This window comes from Malaclemys terrapin, chromosome 5, assembly GCF_027887155.1.
Source record: "Malaclemys terrapin pileata isolate rMalTer1 chromosome 5, rMalTer1.hap1, whole genome shotgun sequence".
In the NCBI taxonomy this organism is placed as follows: domain Eukaryota; kingdom Metazoa; phylum Chordata; order Testudines; family Emydidae; genus Malaclemys; species Malaclemys terrapin.
In genome coordinates this window covers 86,598,030-86,622,149 of record NC_071509.1, presented here as the reverse complement: position 1 = coordinate 86,622,149, position 24,120 = coordinate 86,598,030, and the positions used below count along the sequence as shown (strand labels likewise).

General features: G+C 45.9%; 1 protein-coding gene and 1 long non-coding RNA gene across 6 annotated transcripts in view; one reads left to right on the top strand and one right to left on the bottom strand.

Annotated features, from left to right (window-relative positions):
* Positions 1–12,959: 12,959 nt before the first annotated feature.
* Positions 12,960–17,553, bottom strand: LOC128838447 (uncharacterized). Its single transcript, XR_008445186.1, has 3 exons — positions 16,945–17,553; positions 15,423–15,525; positions 12,960–13,841 (listed from the first exon to the last, which is right to left on the bottom strand). It is a non-coding gene; the product is annotated as an uncharacterized LOC128838447 (long non-coding RNA).
* A 604-nt stretch (positions 17,554–18,157) lies between these two features.
* Positions 18,158–24,120, top strand: part of ARHGAP10 (Rho GTPase activating protein 10) — a 241,199-nt gene continuing 235,236 nt past the window's right edge. For 2 of the 5 annotated variants that reach the window (XM_054030633.1, XM_054030631.1), the window contains exon 1: positions 18,160–21,014. In XM_054030633.1, coding sequence (XP_053886608.1) covers positions 20,861–21,014 — 154 coding nt within the window. In that variant the 5' untranslated portion in view covers positions 18,160–20,860. Of the gene's footprint in view, positions 21,015–24,120 lie in introns of all 5 variants that reach the window. The other 3 variants (XM_054030636.1, XM_054030632.1, XM_054030634.1) reach the window with 3 other exon arrangements.

The window sequence follows — 24,120 nt, the reverse complement described above, 5'->3', positions numbered from 1 at the left end:
CCATAGGTCTCACCATTTAGTGTCAGGACGCACACACAAGGGAGAGGAAGTGAATAGCACAAAGCACAAGTGTATACAGATGTTCTCTGGGTGTGATTCAGAAGTAGACTAGCTGGTTATCATGCAGCCAGCTCAGGTGGCTTGTGGGGTCAGGGCCCAATGGCAAATTTTGTAGGGCAAGGGTTGAAGGGGACCATCATCCTAAAGGGCCCACTCAAGGAAAGCAAGAAAAGCAGGAGGTAAGGCTGCCCTCACCTCCTTTAACATACGAGAGGGAATACCCAGGGTGGGCCACCCCATGCCCTGGTACCCTGATAGGTTGATCCACTGGCAGTGGTTGAAAAAACAACAGCACGTGTGAGACAAAGGGTCCCCTTCCCTCTCCCCAGTGCATCTCAGCACCTGCCTCCCAGGGCTGCGTTTTTAAAGACCCAGTGCATCCCAATGCCTAGACAAGACAGTTCTTCCCTATCTGATACAGTGTTTTCAGGTGCTAAAGAAAACTTGAGTCGTTGACTATTTTACATACCTGCATCCCCCCTCCAGAAATTATAATTATCACACATGTTTTTAATGTTTAAAAAATCCCTTATCCATTTCTATGTCTGCATAAAGACTCATGGCAGTTCACAAATTTGTCTGAACTGCAGTTGTGAATGTCTGGACTGGCTTTTTTTTTAATCCACTGTAAGTGTTGTTTCAGTCTAAGTTATTTACTTTTTAAAGTGTTATTTTTATTAATCCTAGCACTTCAGCATTTATCTTCACTAACATTATGCAGATGGATGTCATTGTGCTATTTAGTTTATATTTGCAAAGAATTGTTGAAAATATTAATAGTTGCTAGTAGCTTCAGCAATTACATCTGCCAGTGTTTCTAGTATAACATTTCCTTTTTGGAGTGTGCTATTAGTTTTTTATTCTAGTTTTTTAAATACAGCAGTTTATTCTTTGGGATTATATGACTTCAAGCCTGACTGATTTCCTGAGTTAATGTCAAAACTTTCGGTTTCCTTTGATCTGTCAATGGGAATTGCCTTTGTCAACTGTTATTTTGCCTCTCTATCTAGCACCCTAGTGCTTTCTCATGTCACCACTTGTATGTAGAACTTTAGTGAATATATAATATTTGGGAACCGAGGCCAGATTTTTACAATTTGAAAGTAACTAGATGCTTTTGAAAACACCATTATTCACCTAAGTACCTTTAAAAATCTGGCAATAAGGTCACTGTGCATTTGTGACGGAGTCTGGGGGGGGGGGGGTGCTGAGCACAGCAGGTCTGGGGGGGGCCTTTGGCCATAGGGAATTGGGTGGGGGTGTTCCAGTGTTGGGCGGGGGCTGTGTGGCATAACATGGTGGGCCCACCCCCGCTGGGAAGGGACATGCGGGCAGCACAGGGCCGGGTGGGCCATTCTTGTATGAAAGCCTTCGCAGAGCCAATTTCTACTGTAAATTTTACTAAATATAGATCTAAAAACCCCTGATAGATTGACAACTACAAGTATTCAAAAATCATGAATACCTGAAATGTATTAAATACAAAATAAAAACATTTGGGTTCTTTTAATTTACTTTTTTGTTTGAGCCTCTGAGTGCATTAGCTTCATACTTTTGCTGTTACCTCTCACAAAGAAGCCACATACTTAAACCGGTTATACATTCCTATAACATTCAATACCATTTTGGATTTCCAGTAATGTGATTCCTCCCCTTCTTGTAACTGAAATCCTTACTTCTGTAAGTAATCCTCAATCCTGCACACTTAACTCTTCAGTTACCTGATTTGTTGCATATATAGATGTTGATGTTTCTACTGAATTGTTTATACTTCAAACTGCTTAGGGAAAAATCTCAGACTCTGGTGCATGAGTCGCTCCACACACCCAAAGTGGAATGGTCTGTGCAATCACTTGAAGAAAAACATAACAGAATATGTAGCAAACTTAAAAAGCGAGGATACATTTCAATGCTGTTCCTCATTCTGATATGTGCACTGTTTTATACTGACAAAAAAAAAATCAGATTTTTTTAAATGATTTATCTTGTTAGTTCTTTGCATTCGATGCCCAGGTGGCATAGTGCTGATCTCACCTTATGCCTTTTGGTGATATTGCTAAAGTTCCTTGTCTCCACTGTGTTTTTCAATGGGATAGCTAATGCATGTTAGTAACCCAGTGACAGAAACACACATTTTCTTAGCACTGAGGATACAGACTATAATGCTGACTGAGATGTTAGATGAATTATTCATGGCTTGAAAACTCTGCTACTATTTATTGTGTAGCTAAAACTGCTTCTTTGCCACCAGAGGTATTTGCTGCTGAATGTCTGCAGCTCCCCTCCCCCACTTGCATGGGTGTCTTGGAAAACCAGTTAAAACATTTTAGACTAAAGGAATTAAAATTGACTTTTTCCCTTTATTCAAGGCTTGTCTACATGATGTGACACTAAAGTGTGAAGCTGATGGACGTAAGTTACAGCACCGTAAATGCTTTTGAAGATACTCGTGTTCAGAATTAAAGTGGCCTTAGTTTTGACAACAGCAATCAGGGCAACCACAGCAGACTGCAGCATTCCTTTCCCAAAAACACTTAATCATCAACCCTTTGACCTGGCTTGAACATTTTTCAATTTTTGTCTAGTCCAGTTTGTCATACGGTGGGGTTCACTCAGCCTGGATTTTTTTTTTTTTTTTTTGCGCTGCAAACAGTCCTCAGCTATACTTGTGGCAAGTTCAACACCATGTGCTTTATTTATGTTTTACAAGTGTTTGATCCCGAAAGCATAAAGCTTCACCCCAAACCTGTACTGGTTACCAAGGCACAGCCCAGAAGGGAGGGAAGGCACCTGCTACTTTACCCTTCCAGCCAGCCTTCCTCCCTCCACTATCTCTTCCTGTCTCTCTTTGAACTGTTTCCACTTGAGGAGCTGAAACATCTAGTTAATTAGTTAATCACTTGTACTTAAACTACTGCCTTCTTGGTTTACTCCATGTGGGAAGGCTTCCAAAGTGCACAGAGTGGTAAGTCAGCGTACTCATACTCTGTCACACAGGTATAACCCACATTTGTTTTTTCTCATCCAAAGAGAAGGAGTGAAGCAGGGGAGCACTCATCATAACTTTCCTGTATAGAAAAGCCTTTGCACGGGTATCAGTTCTAGCCTGATGAAATTTCAATAAATGATTTAAGGTTAAAATATAGGTTGAGCTCATGCCTTCTCTCCCCCCTGCGCTAGTCAGGATGTCTTTCTTGATCAGGAGAAAGAAGGTCTGATAGTGTCATAGTAGATCTTGCTGTGTATAGGGTTGACCTACTGTACAATTATTCCCTCTATAAACAATGTATAGGAAGTAGTGGCACTCTTATCCCATTACAATTAACCAGTTGACTCACATTTTTGATGCTTTATCTGAAAGATTCCTCTGATATCAGTCCCACTCATGCACCCTTGTCTTTCACTAACTGTGATCCCAGGAAAACTTAACTTACAAACAAAGCATTGTCTCTTATACTTTTCTTACATTATGATGCAATATCCTTACTGCAATATCCACAAGTGTGAGGACACAGTCTGAAAGGCAGCAACAATAATATATTCAGCTCACTTAAAACATTGTGCTCTTGTGTCTCAGCACATGTGTAGAGCTGACCACCTGGCCCAGAATCATCCACAAAGAGGGTGTGGCAGTTATAGACATGCTCTGTTTCTGAAGCTATAGAGGATATTTTCATTGTAGGCAAGCCATCTGGCAGGTCACTTCCTGTTTACTGAGCCAATCAGAGCGCAAGGTGAGAAATGTTATAAATATATCTGCTTCAGATAGCCCTGTGACATCAGTGATTGATAGGGTGACCAGACAGCAAGTGTCAAAAATCTGGACGGGAAGGTGCGGGGGTAATAGGAGCCTATATAAGAAAAAGACCCTATACAATCAGGACACCTGGTCACCCTAGTGGTTGATTACTGCAAGAGCACACATGTGCTTGCTGATAACAATGGTTTTGTTGACAACACTGAGAAGGGTTTTGAAAAAAAGAGGATGTTCACATTTTTACAAAGATCTAAAGAAGCTAGGCACAGTACATAGTATGGCCACATTATAGAGACTTAGGGCTAAACTCACAAAGGTACTTAGGCACCCAAGTCTGGGTTTAGGTGCCCAAATCCGAGTTTTACTAGCTCCACTGCAATTCCCTAAACTCCAACCAACCCCTTTAGGCACCTAAACTCACTCAGCATCTATGTTTACAAGGTAAAAGTTCCCTAGGCACCTAAATTTCTGCATCTGAACATGCATTACTCTAGACATTTGAATGCCTATCCTGCTTAAGCCACAGAGTGATCATGAACCAGAGAAGATAGGTGAGTGAATGCCTATCTTGTGTGCAGGGCCTGCTCTGGTAGGCATGCTCAGAGTCCACCTACTGGATTAGGGTCCATTCAAAATCTGGCTAGAGAAGGACATGGTATCACCACCTTCCTTGTAACTTCTAGCCCAGTGGTTAACACACTTGCTTGGGATGTGGGGAGACTGTTGATCAAATCCTCCCTCAGATAGAGCGGGGCAGAGAGAATTTGAACAGGGGTCTCCCAGATGAGTGCCCTAACCATAGGGCTAAAAGTTACAAGATGGGCACCACCACCTTCTCCTCTGACTGTTTTCTGTGGAGTTAGGTACCTGCCTAGTTCAGTCTAAGGTACCTAAGCTGCTCCTCAGAAGGGTTCCCATTCATGGATTGCTAGGTAGAGGTAGGCACCTACCTGCAATGGGGACTTAGGTGAGGAACTCTGAGAGGGGCGGGGCTTAGGACACACCTTTCTAGTTGGCATTTCCCATTGGTTATCTTAGGTGGCTCACAGTTTAGCCAACTGACTTCTGTGGATCATATTCTGTCCCATGCATTGTACAGGGAGCTTGGACATAAAACTCAGGCTTTATGAATCAGTGTTGTTCCTGTGACTTTAGGCTCCTATAAGTTAGGCATTAACATGCTCAGTATCCCACCACCTAAGTCCCTTTGTGAATCTAGCCCTTTGACCTTTTCCTCACTGCTAAAAAAAAGTTGTTGGTTTTGGGTTTTTTTAAACACCTCTGGGTAACTAAACTGCAGGAGCTATTCTGAGGTAAAAACACAGTGAGGAAATGGCACTTTGCTTTTAGTGGTGGGGAAAAGCCTGAGAAAATGTCTACTATCAGATCAGAAGGTAACCTGTTCATATTTGTGTGCCCAAATATAGCAGTGCAAATGTTACATTGAAAGCTTGCTCAATCTGTGTAAGAGTGACAGTGGTGGGGAAGTCTGTATAAGGAACCATGGTAGATGCGTGGCGGAGGTCCAGAGTCCGGGGGCTGCCCCACAGCATCCGAAGTCCAGGGACTGCCCCACAGGGTCTGGAGTTGGCATCGGGCTGCCGGCTGGCCCCGTGGGGTTGGCGTCTGGGCAGTGGGCTGCCACTTGGCTACCCTGCCACCCAGGCCCGTGCACCTGGGTTCAGGGTCAGGGCTGTCGCCCGGCCCCATACTGCTGGGTCCCAGGTCCCTGCTGCCTGCTTCCCACCCAGGACTCTACTCCTGGCTCCACTCTGTGGAGGGGTCTCTGGGCGAGAGTTGCTAGGCATAGGAGCTTGGGGGGGGGGTTCAGTGGAGGGGTGCTGTGGTTCTCAACTTGGGGCACACACATGGGCATATGCAGCCCACAACGATAAATAAGTTGAGAAACACTGCTCTATGGCTTAATCTACAATGGAAAGAGACGAATAACGAAAAACAATACCTTCAGTCAGGGTTTTACGTACAGTAGACCTGAGATTAACTCTGTAGAAAGCCTTTCCAAATGACAATAATACCTTGTTTTATTTGTGTGCAAATTTAAAATAGAGATTTCACAATGATAGCAAATTGTGATGAAAGCAACCCTATCCATCACAATTTGCTACTTCTGGGACCAGGAACCGGGGATAGATGCAAGGCAGCAAATTGTGACAGGTGAACCCCTATCTGTTGCAATTTTCTACCTCTGGACCAGAAGATGGGAGAAGGTAGAGCTAGAAAATTGAAATTGATAGATTACCTGTCATAATTTGACACCTCCAGACAAGACTATGGGGAAGGGCTGGATAGCAAATTGTGACAGGTGTCCCCATCCATCACTACTGGCTACCCCTGAACCCGGAGGTGGGGAAAAGTTAGAGGTAGCCGATTGTGACACGAATACCACCGTTCATCACAATGTACTACTCCTGGCCTACAGGATGGGGAAATCCAGAGGCAGCAAATTGTGACAATGCAGCAAGAGAGAATACCTAGACATCAGTAACTGCTACCAGTAGCAAATGTAACATTACACTGGCCATTTGCCCTCTTTGTATCTCACTCCCAAATGCATTGAGTGAGAAGTGTGACTGACTATAAACAGGGATTGGCTTTTTCCTCTGAGCTTCCTTGCAGGGATTCTGTAATAATATGAGAGATTACAGCTGTGATAGATAAAGAGAAAGCCCATTTTTATCCAGATCACTGCCCCTACCCCACCCTAGAGTCTAGACTTGTACTGTACTTCTCAATAAAGTACCCAGAGCTTATATTTAACAGTTATATTACTTTTTTTCCTAAATACACAGTAACCAACCTCTGCTGTCCACAGCAGTTTGCTGTTCCCTCCTGTGTCCATGCTGTCCAGAGCCCTGCCTTCCAGGATGGAAGTGGATGATGATCTTTGGTCTCTGTAGCGAGCGAAGACTCACTAGTGCAGCACCTCCTGCTGGTCATCCTGGGAATTAGCTCTTTTCCAGTTCCGGAGCGCCCTCTGCCAGCTGATGTCTCACCTGCCTCAGGCCCCATGTCCCTCCCAGACTAGGGTTACCATATCTCATAAATAAAAAAAGAGGACCCTCCACGGGCCCTGGCCCTGCCCATTTCCCCACCCCTAGCCCCGCCCCAACTCCGCCCCTTCCCCACCCTAACTCCGCCCCCTCCTCCCTTCCACTCCCAGCCAGGGGGAAAGGGCTGACCCAGCGCTACCGGCTTCAGGGTTTGCCGGGCAGCCCCCAGACCCTGCGCCCCCAGCCAGCGCTTCCTCAGCGCAGCTGGAGCCCGGGAGGGGAAGTGCCCAGCCGGGGGCGCAGGGTCTGGAGGCTGCCCGGCAAACGGTGAAGCCGGTAGCACTCGGGCTTTGGGCAGCCCCTATGCCTCCGGACCCTGTGCCCCCAGCCGGGCACTTCCCCTGCCGGGCTCCGGCGGCGCAGGGTCCGGAGGCACGGGGGCTGCCCGAAGCCAGTAGCTCTCGGGCAGCCCGGCTCTTAAACAGAGCCGAAGAGGAGCAGAGCCTCCAGCCGCGGTGGCTCTGCGTAACTTACATTGTGTCAGTTACACAGAGCCGAAGAGGAGCAGAGCCGCTGTGGTTTATTTATTCTGTGGGTTTTTTTAACCTTTAGGGTCCACTTGGATTACATTTTCAAGCTTTTCTCCTCAACTATGAAGTCCAGTAACTATTTTTATGAAAGCTGAGATTCTTAGATATTCCCATTAATCCAGAAGTTGAGGCTTTAAGAAAAACACTAAATATTGTGAGACTTATAATAAAATCATGAGAGTTGGCAACATTGAGGTATTGTAATGTATCAATATAAGCAAACTTATTATGATTCACAATTTTAGTAATGGGTCAAATGCACACTAGAAAGGCCATGAGTATGAATAATGTATTTTAAAAAGTGTCTATTTCATAGTGGTAGATTTAATTTTTAATGCTGGTCTCATCCTTTTCTTTTAAGGGCATGTTCAATGAGTTCACTGTAACTATTCAGTTTACATCTTTTCCCACCCATTATAGAGCTCCCCACCCCTGTTCACATCCATTTAAAGTAATCTCAGGAGAGTTTTTGAGGCTCTCTCCACAATGTTCCGCTTTCTTTCTGGTTGCTGGCTTGGTGTGGTTGTAGCTCGGTGATGTAGAGGAGATCAAAATAGATAATCTGGTAGTTCCTTCTGGCCTTAAACTCTATGTCTCAACTCCTTCCTTTAAAGTCACATATCCCAAATTCCAAATATCATATAATCATAGCTGCACATAGGGCTCTGTAGTGGTGGTGATCAGAATATATAGTGCCAGAAGAAATAGGGTGACCATATCTCCCGTTTTGGCCAGGAAAGTCTCTTTTTTAAGTCCTGTCCCAGTTGTCTGGACTTTTTGGGCAAAAGTGTGCATTTGTCCTGTTTGCTCTTGCCAATTTGATCAGTTGGCAAGAGCAAATGGGACAAATGCCCACTTTTGGCAAAAAAGTAGGGTGCGTAGAATGTGCGGGTGGGCCAATGGCAATGTCAGCCCTGTGCTGGGGGTGGGGGGAAGGGGAGAGGCAGCAACACCAGCCGCAGCCTCACGTTGGGGAGAGTGGGGGGTGGGCAGGCAGGACTCCAGCAAGCAGCAACACCAGTCTTGCTTGGAGGGGGGGGAGAGGGGGCCCTCTGGCTAATCCCAGGCAGTGTCCTGTTTTCCCTTTCGGAACTATGGGTACCGTAGCAGGAAATCACTTTTGAGTTACACTACTCAATAGTCCTTAATGGGTCATTTAAGGTATTTGGAGAGTAAAAAATAGGAATGGTGGATTGTTAGCAGAAAACCTCAGGGTCTCTGCCTTTACTTAATAGGGGCCAGATCTTCCCCTTTTTCTGCCTGGCTGCAAAGTACCATGTACCAGCAGAATGTGGTCTGGTTCCACGTTGACAAGGGGTTGGGACAGAGTTTTGGGACTCCTGTGCTCATACACCTCAGTAAACAGTGGTGGTTGAGAGGCAAGGACAAAAGGGATGACATTTAATTGTTCTAATGAACAGGTAATGTTCATGGAATTGACTTATCAAAAGTAATGGCCTCCTCTTGCAATGTAAATTTTATTGAGGCTTTTCTCAACATTTGTTTTCAAAGCAGGGTACACTGATTTTGAGCCATGTGTTTCATTGACATTATTATTATTATTGTTACTGCTTTCCACCTGAGGATTTCAAGGACTTTACATTCATTAATAAATTAGGTATACATTCCTGGACCTTACCCCTGGGATCTTGAGACTGGCTAGGGGCTAATATAGTCCCTGGCATAGCTCAGAGCAGTTTCAGGGCTTCTCTGATTTGTGCCCAGCTGCAACAGCTCCCCCAGGGGTCATTCTGGTAGCTGGGGATTGCCACAGTTTAACTGTACTCCAGCCAAGTCCAATGCTCAAATTATGGAGGGGAGAGGGCAAGGTAGCCACGCCCCCTTACTACTTTAGGGATTATCTCACTTCTCTTACGGCCCCCTTACTTCTCACTACTGTTAAAATTAAAGCAAGCCACTTGACATTCAGACCCCACCTATGCTTTTCTCATAATTTGAGCACTGGCAATATCCCTTTCCACAACTACACACTGCATTGTAGGGGGTCTGCAAGAGAGGATAGCATAATGCTGGCTACACAAACTTACATCACTGGAGGATTCCCCTAAACAAGGATAATCCTCAACTGACATCTTAAACCAGTTTATGTCTATGTTACACTGCTGTTTGAAACTGAGGTAAGCCACTGCCATGCCATTCGCTTCTTTTACACCACTGCAACACATATTCTCTTGGAGGTTGTAGCAATTTAGCTACATCACTATCACTTTCTATAGACTATAAAGATGTGGGTTTGCATAAACGCTATATTTCTGAAAGTATATTATGTCTTTTTTATAGCCTCAGTCCACTAGTTTTAGCTATTTTTTCCCCACTCTTTATTCCAAAGACAAAGAGCAAAGGTACCTATGAAATTCCCTTGCATTAAATTTATTAGTATTTTCTAGGCTGCTGGTATAAATACTTTAATTATCTAAAGTGGGGTCTGAACCAACTTTTCAGTAAGGTGTGGATCCCAAAGACTTTTGCTGGTATTGCTTGATAGACATGTAACCTTGATTTATGTGTCTCTTTAAACCAGGATATGATATAGGATTTTCCTCCCACCCAAGCATTGCAGAGCTCTTCCTGCTGGTTCACGATCAGACAGTGTTTTATATTACTGGACGAAGTACAGGAAGAGACACTAGATCATTTTCTTTGGTGGATAGGAACTGAACTGGGAATATCCAAAAAAGTAGTAAATTACTCAATCTAGTAAACATATACAAGCCATTTTTGTTGGGGTAATTTGCTGGCAGTTTACATTGTTTTGCCTTGATTTGAAGGATTGACTGTTGCTAGTATACTACTGCTGAAGTTGTACATCTGATGGAATGTTTCTCATTATAAAATTCCTAATTGTTAATATAATGGAATGTATTTGCACATCACCAGTTGTGGTATATTGATTTCCAATAGAGACACCGTCATATATTAGAATTCTGTATTTTATATTTTTATCATTTGTTTTTAAACTCAATGCTAACACAAACAGTGCAATTATTTTTCCTTGTTAAATTAAAATATTTTGTTTTAATTTAAAAACTCCTTGGTGTATGCAACCCAAATATTGCAATATTTCCAGTGTATGATAATCAAAGTGATTATAAACAAATAGGAAAAACAACTATTCTAATTTACTTGCTGCAGCAGAGTGAATGGCAATAAGAAAAAACTGGTGAAAGTAAATTTGATTATGAAATTTTAGTTTCAATCTAAACAGCAGTATGGATTTTTTTAATATAAGATTTTTTTTACGAACAGTGTCCCTTTCAGTGTAATATGATTCTATATGTCCAGAAACAGAGCTACTTTTCAATTGAAAATAAAATAATCTGAAAAATAAACAGCTGATTAAAAGATCCGGCAAATTGGACACTGCATCGAGAGTCAGGATATTTGGGTTGTAGTTCCAATTCTGCTCCCTGACTTGCTCTGTGATTTCAGATGAATCAATCACTTAGATCCATTTTTTCAAAGTTTGCTACAGATTCCAAGAGCTGCAACTTTTGGGTGCCCAACTTGAGACAGATTGGCCTGATTTTTCAAAGGTGGTGAGCACTCACAGCTCCAGCTGACTTCTGTTAGCTTGGGACTGACTTTCGGAAGAGAGACACTTCTTATTTTGGATACCAAAAAACTAAGGCATGTAAAACATAGAGGCTACTTTTGAAAATTTGGTCTTTAACTACTATAGGCCAGATTTTCAAGAGTTCAGCACCTATATTAGGCACTGTCACAGGGTCCACTCACCACTAGGGTGCCACCTCCTAGCCACATTTGGGGATTATCACCACTCTAGTCCAATGCCCCTTTCTGCTGCTTACTGCACACTCTGCTGCCAATCTCTCTCTCACTCTCTGCAACTCAGGGTGCTAGGTCTTCATGGCCTGGCACTCCTGCCAGCTCACTGTGTTTTCCCCTTCCAGGGTACCAAAGTCTCACCGGACAACCATCATAGGTAGTCTGTGCGTCACGGCCTGGACTGTACCACTTCCTCAGTAGCTGGTAGGGGAACCTAGGCCCTTCCACTATTCCAGGTTTCAGTCCAGGGACCCTATACCTGGAAACTATGGTCTGCTTTCCCTCAGACCTTGTTGCTTTTTCCCTGGACTCCTTCCTACAGCTTCTGGCTCCTCCCTCTCTAGGTGTACTAACTCAAACCCCCTCCTCTTAGGGAGCAACTATTGAACTCCAGAGCCTCAAATATCACCCTACTCCCAGGTAGTGAACACAGCCTACTTCCTCTGCAGTTCCTTTCTGTTGTCAACTTACTGGCTTTATACAACTCCTATTGTTCTTCCCCAGCACAGCTCCATCTTCAATCAGTCCTTCAGGACCAGGCTCTTCCCCCAGTGCAGCCTATCAGGTTAATTATCCTAATTTACTGGCTCTGCCTTATGTGGGGTGAACACCTGATCACAAAATCACCAAAACAAATGGGAAGATTTTCAACAGAGCTCAGCATGCTGGGGGTGCTGAGTTCTGTTGAAAATCTAATCATAAGTATCACAGTGGGAGTTGTTGCATGCTGATATATTTGAAAATCTGGCCTTTATTTAGGCGTCTAAAGGGGGAAAGGGATCTTTGAAAATCTGGTCCTGAGCTCTCTTGAAATTTGGTCGTCTCTGTCTCTATTTCCCCATAAGAAAAATGGAGATATAAAGTCCATTGAAATCTTTGGATGAAAACCCAGTATATAGAAGCTAAGCATTAGTTACTGTTATTATTTAATATTATAGGAATTGTATAACATGTATTGAATTTCATGCAACAGTACAGTTTTTGAGAAAACAGACTTACTGAAGACCTTTTAACTAACTCACATTTACAGAGCTTTATTGTATCAAAGCTCATAAAGTCATATTTTGTTATATACTATTCTGACACTATATTACATTTTAACTATGTACCGCATCAACTATTCTATTGTGTAATATGTGATATATCAGAAAGATATTATCAGGGCTGTCCTTACCCATATGCAAAGTATGCACTGTGAAGGGCACCAAATTTCCTGGTGCCTTGCACAGCTGCGTGCTACTCCAGCCCCTGCTCCATCTCTTCCCCAGGGCCCCCACCCCGCCCCTTCCCTGCCCCAGCCCCACCTCCACCCCCCTGAGGACTCCAGAAGCGGTCGGGCCTGCACTCACTGGTAAGTAGAGCGACCCAGCCCTAGCCTGCTCCGCTCCTCTGGCTCCCAGCTGCGCTGCTGGTGAGTGCTGGGGGGTGGTTCCCCCCCCTCAAGCCTGGGAGCCAGGGGAGCAGAGCAGGCTGGGGCCAGGTCACTCCACTTCCTGCAGGAAGTGGCCTGCCCCCCAGAGGCCTGGGGCCAGCCCCCCTTCCCTCCAGTGGATGCTTGGGGCCCCACACACACACCCCGCGCAGGGTGGGGGGAGAGCTGCGTAGGGCACCAAAATAGCTAGGGACGGCCCTGAATATTATTGCCTCTTTTTGACCCAAGTGGCTAGTCAAAGTTCCGGGCTCAGTGGGTGGTCCAGTTGGGAACAGAAATTGGTGATGGCCAGGTATTTCTTTTATGCAATCTTGTTTATTTACAGGGAATGTACAAAGTCCTGTATCTCTGACCACAGAAGGATCCAAGGAAAAAAGGAGCAGTTTCTCAGTTTACAATCCCCACAAGTCCCTGTAGCCAACATCAGACTCAAAAACTCTCTCTCTAGCTTTCTCCAGGGTCACACCATGCTCAAAGGCTCCTGCTTGGCTTTTTCATGCCTCTCTTCTGCCTTCTTATCTGTGATCTTTTTGTGTGTTCTCTCCCACACCCACACACACCTACCCAAAACAATCTAACCCAACCCAGACCACCCAAAAGTTCCTGGGTGGGTTAAAACACACATTTCGTTTTAGGTGGGGCTTAATCCAAATCATAACAAGGTTTCACCCAGCTCATAACAATATTGTAAAAACTGTATGTTTCATTTTAACATTTCCAGTAGGTGTCTCCAGTGTACCGTGTAGAAGCTTTAAACACAACAACAATATATAACCACACTACAAAATAAGAAATGGCATAATTAAATTTGTTTACAAACTTGCATATGAAAAATATTCAATGCATGGAGTCCAATCCACCTTGGAAAGTGGAAACAGATGAGTAGAAGCTTGGCTATTAGGTTACAGAATTAATATGTCCTAGTTCATGTAGAGCCCGTATAGCTACTATGGTGGGATTTTCAAAATCACTCAACACTGAGTTAGGCCAATGCTTAGTGCTCCATAATGGGGTTCATGAGATATTGTACAAATGAAGAACACACTATCTTTTCATACATGATCCCATGATGTACAGTATCCTATTGCTTACTGTATTACTTCCTCCTCAAGACAGCCTACTTCCTTCCTTCACAACCTTGATTATCGATGATCGTTAAGACTGTATAATGTAGGGAAGGTCACCTGCAAAGGTAAAAATTATATTTTCCAACAGCAAACATGAAGCTTTCTGACAAGAGGTTTAGTTTCTGAGACAAAACTAAATAGTTAAGCATACATAATAAATTTAATACTTATTATATACATTATTGCTGTTTTGTTTGTGGTTTATGCCTCCCAATATAATCTCTCCAGTACTTTTCTGGGAAATTTCTTCTACTATGTTAAAATCAGTTGATTCAGAAAAGCTGGTGTTTTAGGTGCTAGTTATTGAGGGTGAAATGCAAGTAAATCTTCCACTTCTCAAAGATAAGCTGTTTGCCATGGGGACAGTGTTTTCAATATGTGTGTATGCATTGCCTAACACAATAGAGCCTCAGGTCTGATTAGGACCTCTAAGCATCATCACAATCCAAATACTAATAACAATTCTGTGTGAGACAGTATGGTGACTTGATTGGCTCCTGCTATAGGATCTCCTATATCTTGGCTATGTTTTGTGTATAAAGAGACAGATTATTTCTGCATCTGCAGAATCTTGGTAGTATCTGTTGAGGTTATACATTTGAAAAAGTTTCTTCTGTTGGTAACTCTAATCTTCAGTTGTACGGATAAAGAAAATGGGCTGAAATATCAGAAGAAATGAGTGGGTGGAAGAAATGAGTTGGACAGAGCGACTGAGAGGAAGGGGTCAACTTTCCAGTGTGTAACTGTCTCCATCCCATAATGTCATCTATATCCCATAATTTTCATGCCTTTTTAAAAATTCCCATGACCCACGTGGTTGTCCTCACTGTTTGCCATCTATTGTCATAAGCATTGCAAGCACAGGACACACTATCCTCCAGTATTTGCAGAGTTGTAAGAAGAACTGAATCAGTGGGAAACATGATAATGTCTTGGAGGATAGATTGCAGTGGGACATAGCAAGAAACAATATTAGCATGTTGATGGTGTTCACAAAGTTGCTACAGATGGTAGAGCGCCAATTCTGGGCCCAAGAAATGAGCACTGACTGGTGGGATCGCATCATAATGCAGGTTTGGGATGACAAGCAGTGGCTGCAGAACTTTCAGATGTGCAAGGCCATATTCCTGGATCTGTGTGCCAAGCTTACTCCAGCACTCCAACACAGAGACACGAGAATGAGAGCTGCACTGACAGTGGAGAAGGGATCAGCGATTGCACTGTGAAAACTTGAAATGCCACAACTACCCATCAGTGGAAATCATTTTGGAGTTGGGAAAATCCACAATGGGGGCCACTGTCATGCAAATGTGCAGCAGGTAGGGTGACCAGATGACAGAGGTGAAATATCATGACAGAGGTGAAATATCAGGGCGGAGCAAAAAAAAACCCATACAAACAAAAAAACAAGCTGGCGGTGGAGCAAAACAAAAAAACCCGCCGGCGCACAGGAAAAATTGGTGGGGGCTGAGAACCCACTGGCAGCTCCACGCCCCGCCCCCCCACCTCCCACACCAGCTTGCCTCCGCTCCGTCTCTACCTCCCCCTTCAGGGAGGGAGGAGGGCAGCATGCAGAGCTCCCCCGAGCCAGAGGGACCTGCCAGGGGGCTAGGTGAGTCCCAGCAGTGCTAGCCTTACCTGGAGTGGCTCCCAGGAAGCATCCAGCAGCCAGGTCCCGTCCCTCTGGCTCCTAAGGTCGCGCAGGTCAGGTTGAGTCGAGGGGGCAGGGGGGCTCTCTGCCCTAAGGTGACCAGATCACCCAAGTCAAATATTGGGACGCAGGGGGGAAGGGCCGAGGCGTGGCGGGAGGGGGCGGGGCAAAAAACCAACAACACCACCACCCTTCCTCCACAAGCGCTGGAGGGAGGCCCGGGAGACGCAGGGGAAGCGTGGGGCCAGGGTGAGTGAGAGTCCGGCCTGGCCCCGAGCAGGCAGGCCTCAGTCGGGCGGTAGGGAGAGTAGGGGGGCGGCCCGCGGCCTGGCCCCGCGCTTCCCCTGCGTCTCCTGGGCCTCCCTCCAGCGCTTGTGGAGAGAGGAGGAATGGTGAGCCTGGGGAAGAGGTGGGGATTTGGGGAGGGAGCCAATGGGGGGGGGGGGGGCGTGAGCACTTCCGGGCTCTGGAGCATTTCCTTGTTTGTCCAGTGTCCCAACCGCACATCGGTCGGAACGCGGGACAAACAAGGAAATATCAGGACAGTCCCGATAAAATTGGGAAGTCTGGTCACCCTACTCTGCCCGCTGCTGGCTGCCTACAAGTCCCGCCTCTGCAGCACACAGTGGAGATCTCCTCGTCGCCTCTGTGCGTGCCTGGGGAGTGGGGCTGCAGCACTCTGCAGGCTCCTGCCAGCCGGCCGGTGGGCACCAGGAGTTCAGCTGCGCTGCCCCAGGGCCCAGGAAGAAGAGGTAAGCGGCGCCGGCAGCGACGGCTTGCGTCCTCCACCAGACGGTCCCCCGATATCGGGACAAAGTGCGTCCCGACTGATGTAAGGTCAGGACATGGGACAAGTTCCCTATAATCAGGACTGTCACGATAATATTGAGACGTCTGGTCACCCTAGCAGCAGGGCCACTAACTGTCTCCTGATTTACAGGACTGTGACTCTGGGCAATGTAAATGTGAAGGGCCATTTTTGGCCCTTCCCCAGAGCCTGCACCCCCCAGGTGGAGTCCTCACCCCCTCCTGCACCCCAACCCCCAATTTCATGAGCATTCCTGGCCCACCATACAATTTCCATACCCAGATGTGGCCCTCAGGCCAAAAAGTTTGCCCACCCCGTCCTAGCCTGTGTGCTGTAACAGTGCCTGCCAAAGTTATTGCTAACAGCCCTGGGAAAGTGTCCAACTGCAGAGGAAGAAATAAGGCTGCCATCTCTAGAAACCTTTGGTAAAGGATTGCAAAGTTCCTCCATGAAAATGTTGAGATCTCCCAGGAGGATTCAAGGGACGTCCCTGTGTACATAAACAAGTTTACTTCACGTGCCCCCCTTCCCTGCCTAAGTCTGCAGGGGAATGAAAAGCAGATAATAATGCTACCTCTCTTTGTTATACCAGTACCTCTTCTACTACAAGTAAATTAATGAAAAGTGGATTTACTGTGTCCTGTTTAGTTGGGGGTGCCATCAGTATATCATTGTAATGGGACATACAGTAACATACTTACCCAAGATTCCTTCCTTTGCATTGGGTTTGACTGTACTCAACTGCCAGGACTGACTGGACTGCGATGGCTTGAGGCATTATTGGATCCCCCAGTTGCAAGTCCCTCCTCCTCTTCCTCTTGGTCCTCACTGGTCATGCCAGGGGCCTTTAACTTGGGCTCCTTGGTGGTCTGCAGTATGGTGGTGGGGTCTCTGTAAAGTATGGCATGCAGCTCTTTGTAGAAGTGGCAGGTTTGGAACTTGACATCAGATTGACTGTTGGCCTCCCTGGCCTTCTGATATGCCTGACACCATTCCTTTGCTTTCACATGGCACCTCTGCTGGTCCCTGTTGTACCCCTTCTCCTGCATCTCCCATGCAATCTGCTTGTAGATGTCCACATTTCTATGGCTGATCTGTAGCTGTGCCTGCACTGCCTCATCTCCCCACGGGCCCACAAGATCCAGTATCTCCTGTTTATTCTGAGCTGGAGCCTGTCTGGAGTGTGTAGCTGTCGTAGTCAGCTAGGCAGTTGTACACAACAATGGAGAGTTGCTAGGTGTGCTTGCCAAGCTGTACATTCAGAAAAAGGCATTTAAAAGATTTGCAGACTTTAAAGAAGAGTGCAGGTGTCTTCTGGTCTCTTTGGCTGTGGGGAAATGGAGTTCACAACTGTGACCAGAGTGGTCAGTGTTACTCATTGTGTGACCCCTGCTGGGGGACTTTTAGGGTCAACATAAGCAACAGTCTCTGCCCTTGCGCTGCACTGACCTCCGTATATTGACTATGGCTCAACGCCGCTCGGGGAGGTGGTGTTAGTGTGTCGGCTTAATGGGGTGCTCAGATCAGTGGGAGACAAATGTAAGTGGAGACATGTGCACAACTATATTGATACAAGGCAGCTTATGTTGACTTAATTTTGTGGTATAGATCAGGCCTTAGGCAATGTCTAAACTTAAACTGCTACAGTGGCATAGCTGCAAAGCTGTAGCTACGCTACTGTAGTGCTTCAGTGTAAACACTACAGCCATGGCTGTAGTTAATCCATCTCCCTGAAAAGTGGTAGATGGAAGAATTCTTCTGTTGTCCTATCAACCTAGCACTGTCTACATAAATTGTCCTAAATATGTTGCTCAGGGGTGTGGAGTTTTCACACTCCCAAGTGATGTAGTGGGTCAACTTAACTTTTTAGTGTAGACCTGGCCTTACACACATGTGTAATTTTCCAAATGCAAGAAGACCTATTGAGTTTAATGAGATTCCTAAAGTACGCAGTTACTCACATACATAACTGGTTGCAGGATGGAGCCTTGGAGATTCTCATGGAGTATACAGTGAAAACAGATAAACTGACTATACCATACACAAAAGGCTCTCAAATGCACAAAATAAACACAGTGAAAAAATACAGGTTTCCCCTCCTCTTTTCTTTCAGATTTTTTTTTGTAACAACAATAAGAATTTAAGACAACATTGTTATTTTTAAAATGACAGTGTCCTTTTTAGTACAGTTCTTCCCAACAAGGTGCTAAAATGATTTCAATACAGTTTTCCTGGACAGTGTAGTGTGGGCTTAACTTTAGGCCACATGGTATTGCAATTAAAATCAATAACAAAACTCACTGACTTAAAAGGGAGCAGGATCAGACCATGTATTATAAATCCTGTCCCAGGCATGGAATTCCTGTGTTGAAATTCACAATTTTGTAGGGACTAAACTGAAGATGATGGTAAAATATATAATATGATCAATGTAATATATTTTATATTGAAAAATAAACACACCAATCTTGGCCTTTAACCGGTGTGTATGGGTGTCACATGTTCTGTTTACCTCACTGAGTAGTATTTTAATTTCCTAAGGCCAGCATCTCTGTGCACTGGCAGATTATTTTGTTCTTTGTCAGGTTTTAAAATAACATACTGTACTTCTAGACAAGTGTATCTAATTTCATATGCTCTGATCATATCAGGAGTAACTTTAGGAGATTAAGGATCTAGGGCAGTCGCAAAGTAACAAATGTGTATGCACATTTTAAATTGCTTGTTACACTGCTGGTGTTTAGTGCTGCCTTTAGGAATTTGCAATAATATTCTTTGATTTGATTGAATTAGATAACACTTCCAGAATTCCTTCCTAATCTCTTTATACTCATCTTCTGAGAAAAGATCAGATATCTTTCAACATTATCTCTTACAAAGACAGCCTTTACCTTCACCTGATTTGCACCACATTTAAGAAGATCAGAATGTTAACCAAATCCTGTGGTAGGGCACTGATGTAAACGCAAGGAGAAAGAGCTGAGGAAGACTTTAAACATGATGGCAAAAACAAGCAAAACAAAACAAACAAAAATAAAACCTACCACCAACAATTTTCAGATATCCCTGGACAAATTGCATACTCCTTTACTGTTCTTTATCTAAAATATCCCCTAAAATCAAGAAGAATTAATTCCTTGTTATACTTACAAGTCATTTGTAAAAATTAATAACATAGGCAGAGTTCTTGGCATCTAAGTGAGTACATCCAGTTATTGTACTGTCAGAGCTATTTCACTTCATAAATTTGCACAATGTTCACGGGTTGGTGAAGTTCTAACAGACTAAAAAAAACAAACAAACAAAAAAAAACCCTTCTCCACCCCCTCCCCCCAAATCAAAATGAAAGCCAAATACAGATGTCCTCTTGAGCAACTGGTGCTTTGGTATTTGCTCCCAATAATTATATACTTGAATGGGAGTTTGAAATGAAAGGAATAAATGTGAGGATATAACATGCATTTTGTAATTTGCATCACCAAAGTTACATCCTACCACCGAAACCTTGGTTGATTTAGAGTTTAATTTTTTTCAGTGCAAAGTCCCTGAAAAGCAGAGAAATGTCCAGCTAGGGAATCTTCCTGAACAAACTTTGACATCCACCCACCTCTACCACAAACTTTGTATTTCTAACAAGTATTTCTAAACACAGCGCGCACCTAGGAGAAAACCTGAAGGCCCATCGCGGCACCATTTACCCCGATGTACTGCGTACAGACATGAACCGGTTCGATGTAGGTAGGATGTGCACCTGGGCGAAGATGAGGCGGCAGTTATGTTCTGATATTAGTGTGTGAGCGGCGGCTAGGAGTTCAGAGCGGAGGAGAGCTGGCTCGTAGTGAAATCAGCAGACAGGGGGCAGATGATACCTGTGCGGCAACTTGCCGCTGATTCTGGACCAGGCAATAATGGCAAGGGGACAACGGGGACACAAACTCAGCAGGCTCGGCGTGGGGAAGGTAGGGTAATTCATGCCCTTCTGGGGGCCACACAACCCCAGCACGCTGTAAAGCCGCACCCCGGGCAGGCGCTGCTGCAACCCCCCTTCCTGGCACGTCTCTTGCCTCGTCACAAGTTGCTAATCTTGCAACAAGGTCCCTGGAATTTGGGAGCGCGGGGAGGGCGGCTCTGCGTGGGGAGGGCGCCCAGCGCCAGCGGGCAGAGACGAGAGCAGCTCAGGTTGAGCCGAGGGCGGGGGGTTGGAACTTGGCAGGGTGGAGCTGGGAGCGGGGCGGGGCTGGGATGCCGAGGCTGCCTGTGGTGGAGGCTGCCGGGAGCTGGGCAGCAGCGTCTCCTCAGTCGTCCCAGCTGCTCTCACGGCGGGAGGCTTCTCCGGCCGCTGCCGAACGCTGCTGAAGCTCTCGGAGTAGCTGCTGTTCTGTTCCCTTCCTCACCCTTTGTTGCAAGAGCCCCCGGGCCCGGGGTGCGGCTGGCCTCGGGGACCGCCCCCTCATGCCGTGGTTTGAAAGTGCCAGTTGCCAGGTCACCTGGAGGAATCGCTTTAGCTGGGAGGCACCGCGGGCCCTGCCCTGCTCCGTAGTGTCGGCTCTTGAGGCTGCTGCTGCCTGGTGAAGAGGGATTTGCAAGGAGCTGAGCCCTGGTGCAGTTGCAGCAACTATGGGGCTGCAGCCCTTGGAGTTCAGCGATTGCTACCTGGATAGCCCCTGGTTCAGGGAGAGGATCAGAGCCCATGAGGCGGAACTGGAAAAAACCAACAAGTTCATCAAGGAGCTGCTCAAGGATGGAAAGAACCTTATCGCTGCAACCAAAAGTGAGTGGGAAGGGAGGCGGGGATGAGGCGGTGCTGGCGGGGGCAGTGTGTGCAGTGTAGCTATGTAGCCCCTTTTTGTTGCAGTAATAAGACTGGTGCGGTGCTTTGCAGGGGCGGGTCCCTGTGTTTGCGGCAGTAATCGGCGCTGTATTGAGAGTCTTGCTAAGAGCCTCCTTGCGCAGAGCAGGGAGGCTTCCTGCCCTACAGGCTTTGTGTTGCCCCGCTGTCATCCTGGGTGCGAACTGCTGCTCTCCTGTGTCGCCAGCAGCAGCAGCTGCTGCAAACTGGCTTGCCTGAGCTAAGAGGGCAGATGGCGGTGTGCCTTGCACAAAGTCAGGGTTTCCTGCCGGTTGAGGCGCAGAGAGAGAGAGAGAGAGTGGTATTTGCAAGAGGTGCCAAGTTGCTCCTCTCTTCCCCAGCCGAATGCCTGCCGCCTCACGTAGGTTTTAAAATTTTTGCGCTTTGTGTGAAGAAAGGTTTTGCTCCGAGTTGAAGTTAGTTAATTTCCCTCATCACCTTTCGTCCTAGTTAGAACCCCCTCATTCCACCTTCAGGAAACCGCTATCTTCCTGCCCTTGTGATCGTGGGAAAGTGATAACAGGCCTACTACTGACAGCAACTCTCTTTTAACAGAACTTTTTGTAACCTTAGTTACATCTCTGTGATTTCCTGGCACAGGCCTGCCTTATTCTATGTCTCCAAAGCCCATAGCAGGCTTTGGGTACTGTATACATATACCCAGTACCATGACACTGACTTTGTGCCACCCACTGTATTTGCCTGTGTATTTTCCACCCTGAAAGGAAGATAGGGTATGTGGTCACAGTAACGGTCTAAAGTTGATGAAAAATCATGGTTGGGGTTTTAAATGCACAGAGATGGCTACATCATAGTTTGTGGGTACCATAACACTGAGTGGCATGACTACATATTTTCATTCTTGTCTGTAGTGTTGCATTCACATAACTTCTTAAATTTTAAGTTCAAACAGGGTAGTGTAGTTCATAAATGCTTATTTGAATCCAATGATAATTTAAACAAACAAATGTATTTATTTCACTTTGATTTTCACATATGCTGAGACTACGTTCCCTAAACTAGTGGTTTTCAAACGGCGTGTCGTGATCCAGTACTGGGTTGCATTGCGGCAGCTCTGGTCAGTGCCGCTGACCGGGCCATTAAAAGTCCCATTAAAAGCCCGAGCGATGCTGCTTGGCTAAGGCAGGCTAGTCCCTACCTGTTCTGACACTGTGCTGGTGTGGCAGGTCTGGCCCTTTGGCAGGGGCACTACAGGATTCCGCGCAGTGCCCCCTTCCTGAGCACCGACTCCGCACTCCCATTGGCCAGGAACCAGCCAATGGGAGCTGGGGAGGGAGGGGTGATGCCTGTGGGTGAGGGCTGTGTGGAGCCTGCTGCTGGCTGTTTCTGGGGCGCAGTGTGGTCCGCGGTGCCAGGAAAGGCAGGAAGCCTGTCTTAGCACCCCCATTGTGCCGCTGACTGGGAGCCGCCTGAGGTAAGCTGATGCTCCAATCCTCAGCCCTGAGCCCCTCCCAAACCAAGCCCCTTGCTCCACCCCAAACCCCTCATTCCTGGCCCCACCCCAGAGCCCTCACTCCCTCCTGCACCCCTGCCCCAGCCTAGTGCCCTCTCCTGCACCCTGAGTCCCTCATTCCCAGCCCCATCCCACAGTCCTCACCCCAACCTTCTGCCCCAGTCCTGAGCCCCCCCACATCTGAAACCCCTCATGCCCCACCTCCAGTGGGTAATGGGCATCAACAATTTTCTTCAATTGGGTTGCCAGAAAAAAAGTTTGAAAACCACTGCCCTACACTATACAGTAATTCCTCACTTAGTCTCCCGGTTAACGTTGTTTTTTTGTTACCTTGCTGATCAGTTAGGGAACATGCTCGTTTAAAGTTGTGCAATGCTCCCTTCTCACATCGTTTGGCAGCCATCTGCTTTGTCCAGTGCTTGCAGGAAGAGCAGCCCCTTGCAGCTAGCTGGTGGGGGCTTGGAACCAGGATGGACTGGCAGCCCCCCTATCAGCAGGCTAGTAATTACAGCTGTCCCTCCCCCCACTGCCATGTGCTGCTCCCTGAGACTCCTGCTTGCTGTGCTGGGAGGAAGAGAGGGACTAATGTCAGGGTGTCCCCCTCCACCCTGTTCCTGCACCCCGCTTACTGCATCTTCCATAGAGCAGGGGGGACACAAGACAGTGCTCAGGATGGAGGGAGCTTGCTGGCTGCAGCTGCGGTCTCAGCAAGCTGATCTAATTAACAAGGCAGTGTACTTAAAGGGGAAATGTACATCTCTCTCTCTCACACACACAGGGTGTATGTCTCTGTCTGCAGTGCTGTCTCCCCTCCCTCCATTTCTGCTGCCTTGTAGAGTGTGAGAGTTAACCCTTGAGGGCTCAGCCAATTGCTAGTTCATCATTTAGCAGTAAGACATTCCCTGGGAAATATCCCACCCTCTGACTCCTCTACCTCAGCCAAGGAAAAAAAATTCCCTGGAACCTAACCCCCTCATTTACATTAATTCTTATGGGGAAATTGGATTCGCTTAACATTGTTTTGCTTAAAATTGCATTTTGCAGGAACATAACATTAAGTGAGGAGGTATTGTACTGCTCCGTTGAGAGCATGTAAAATTTGAAAATACACACAGCAGGGCCCACCAGCTGTAAATTGGGGGGAATTCATCAGATTGTTCATGGGACAGAATAAGTGGCTGCAGCTGGGGAGGCTTCTGGGGCTGAAGATTTTTCAGATATCTCATTTTACCCAAGTAGAAGCAGGGCAGAACATGTACATCTCTGCTTGGTGTTTACTTAAATGGGTAAAGGAGATAGCATGCATCATGCCCTTTTCACTTGTTTTTAACTCTTCTTTATTTGTTGGGCAACACGTTTTCTGCATTTGACAGGATAATGTGTTCTTTGGAGATTGTGTGAATGTCCAAATCATATAGATTTGAAATGCAAAATATTTTTACTTCATACTTCAGTAGAAGAAAAGAATTTCTACAATGTTACTAAACTTGTGAAAAATGTTTTTTTTCTCCCTTTGCGTGGATACCTCAAACAGCTGGATAGAATTTTCTGAAT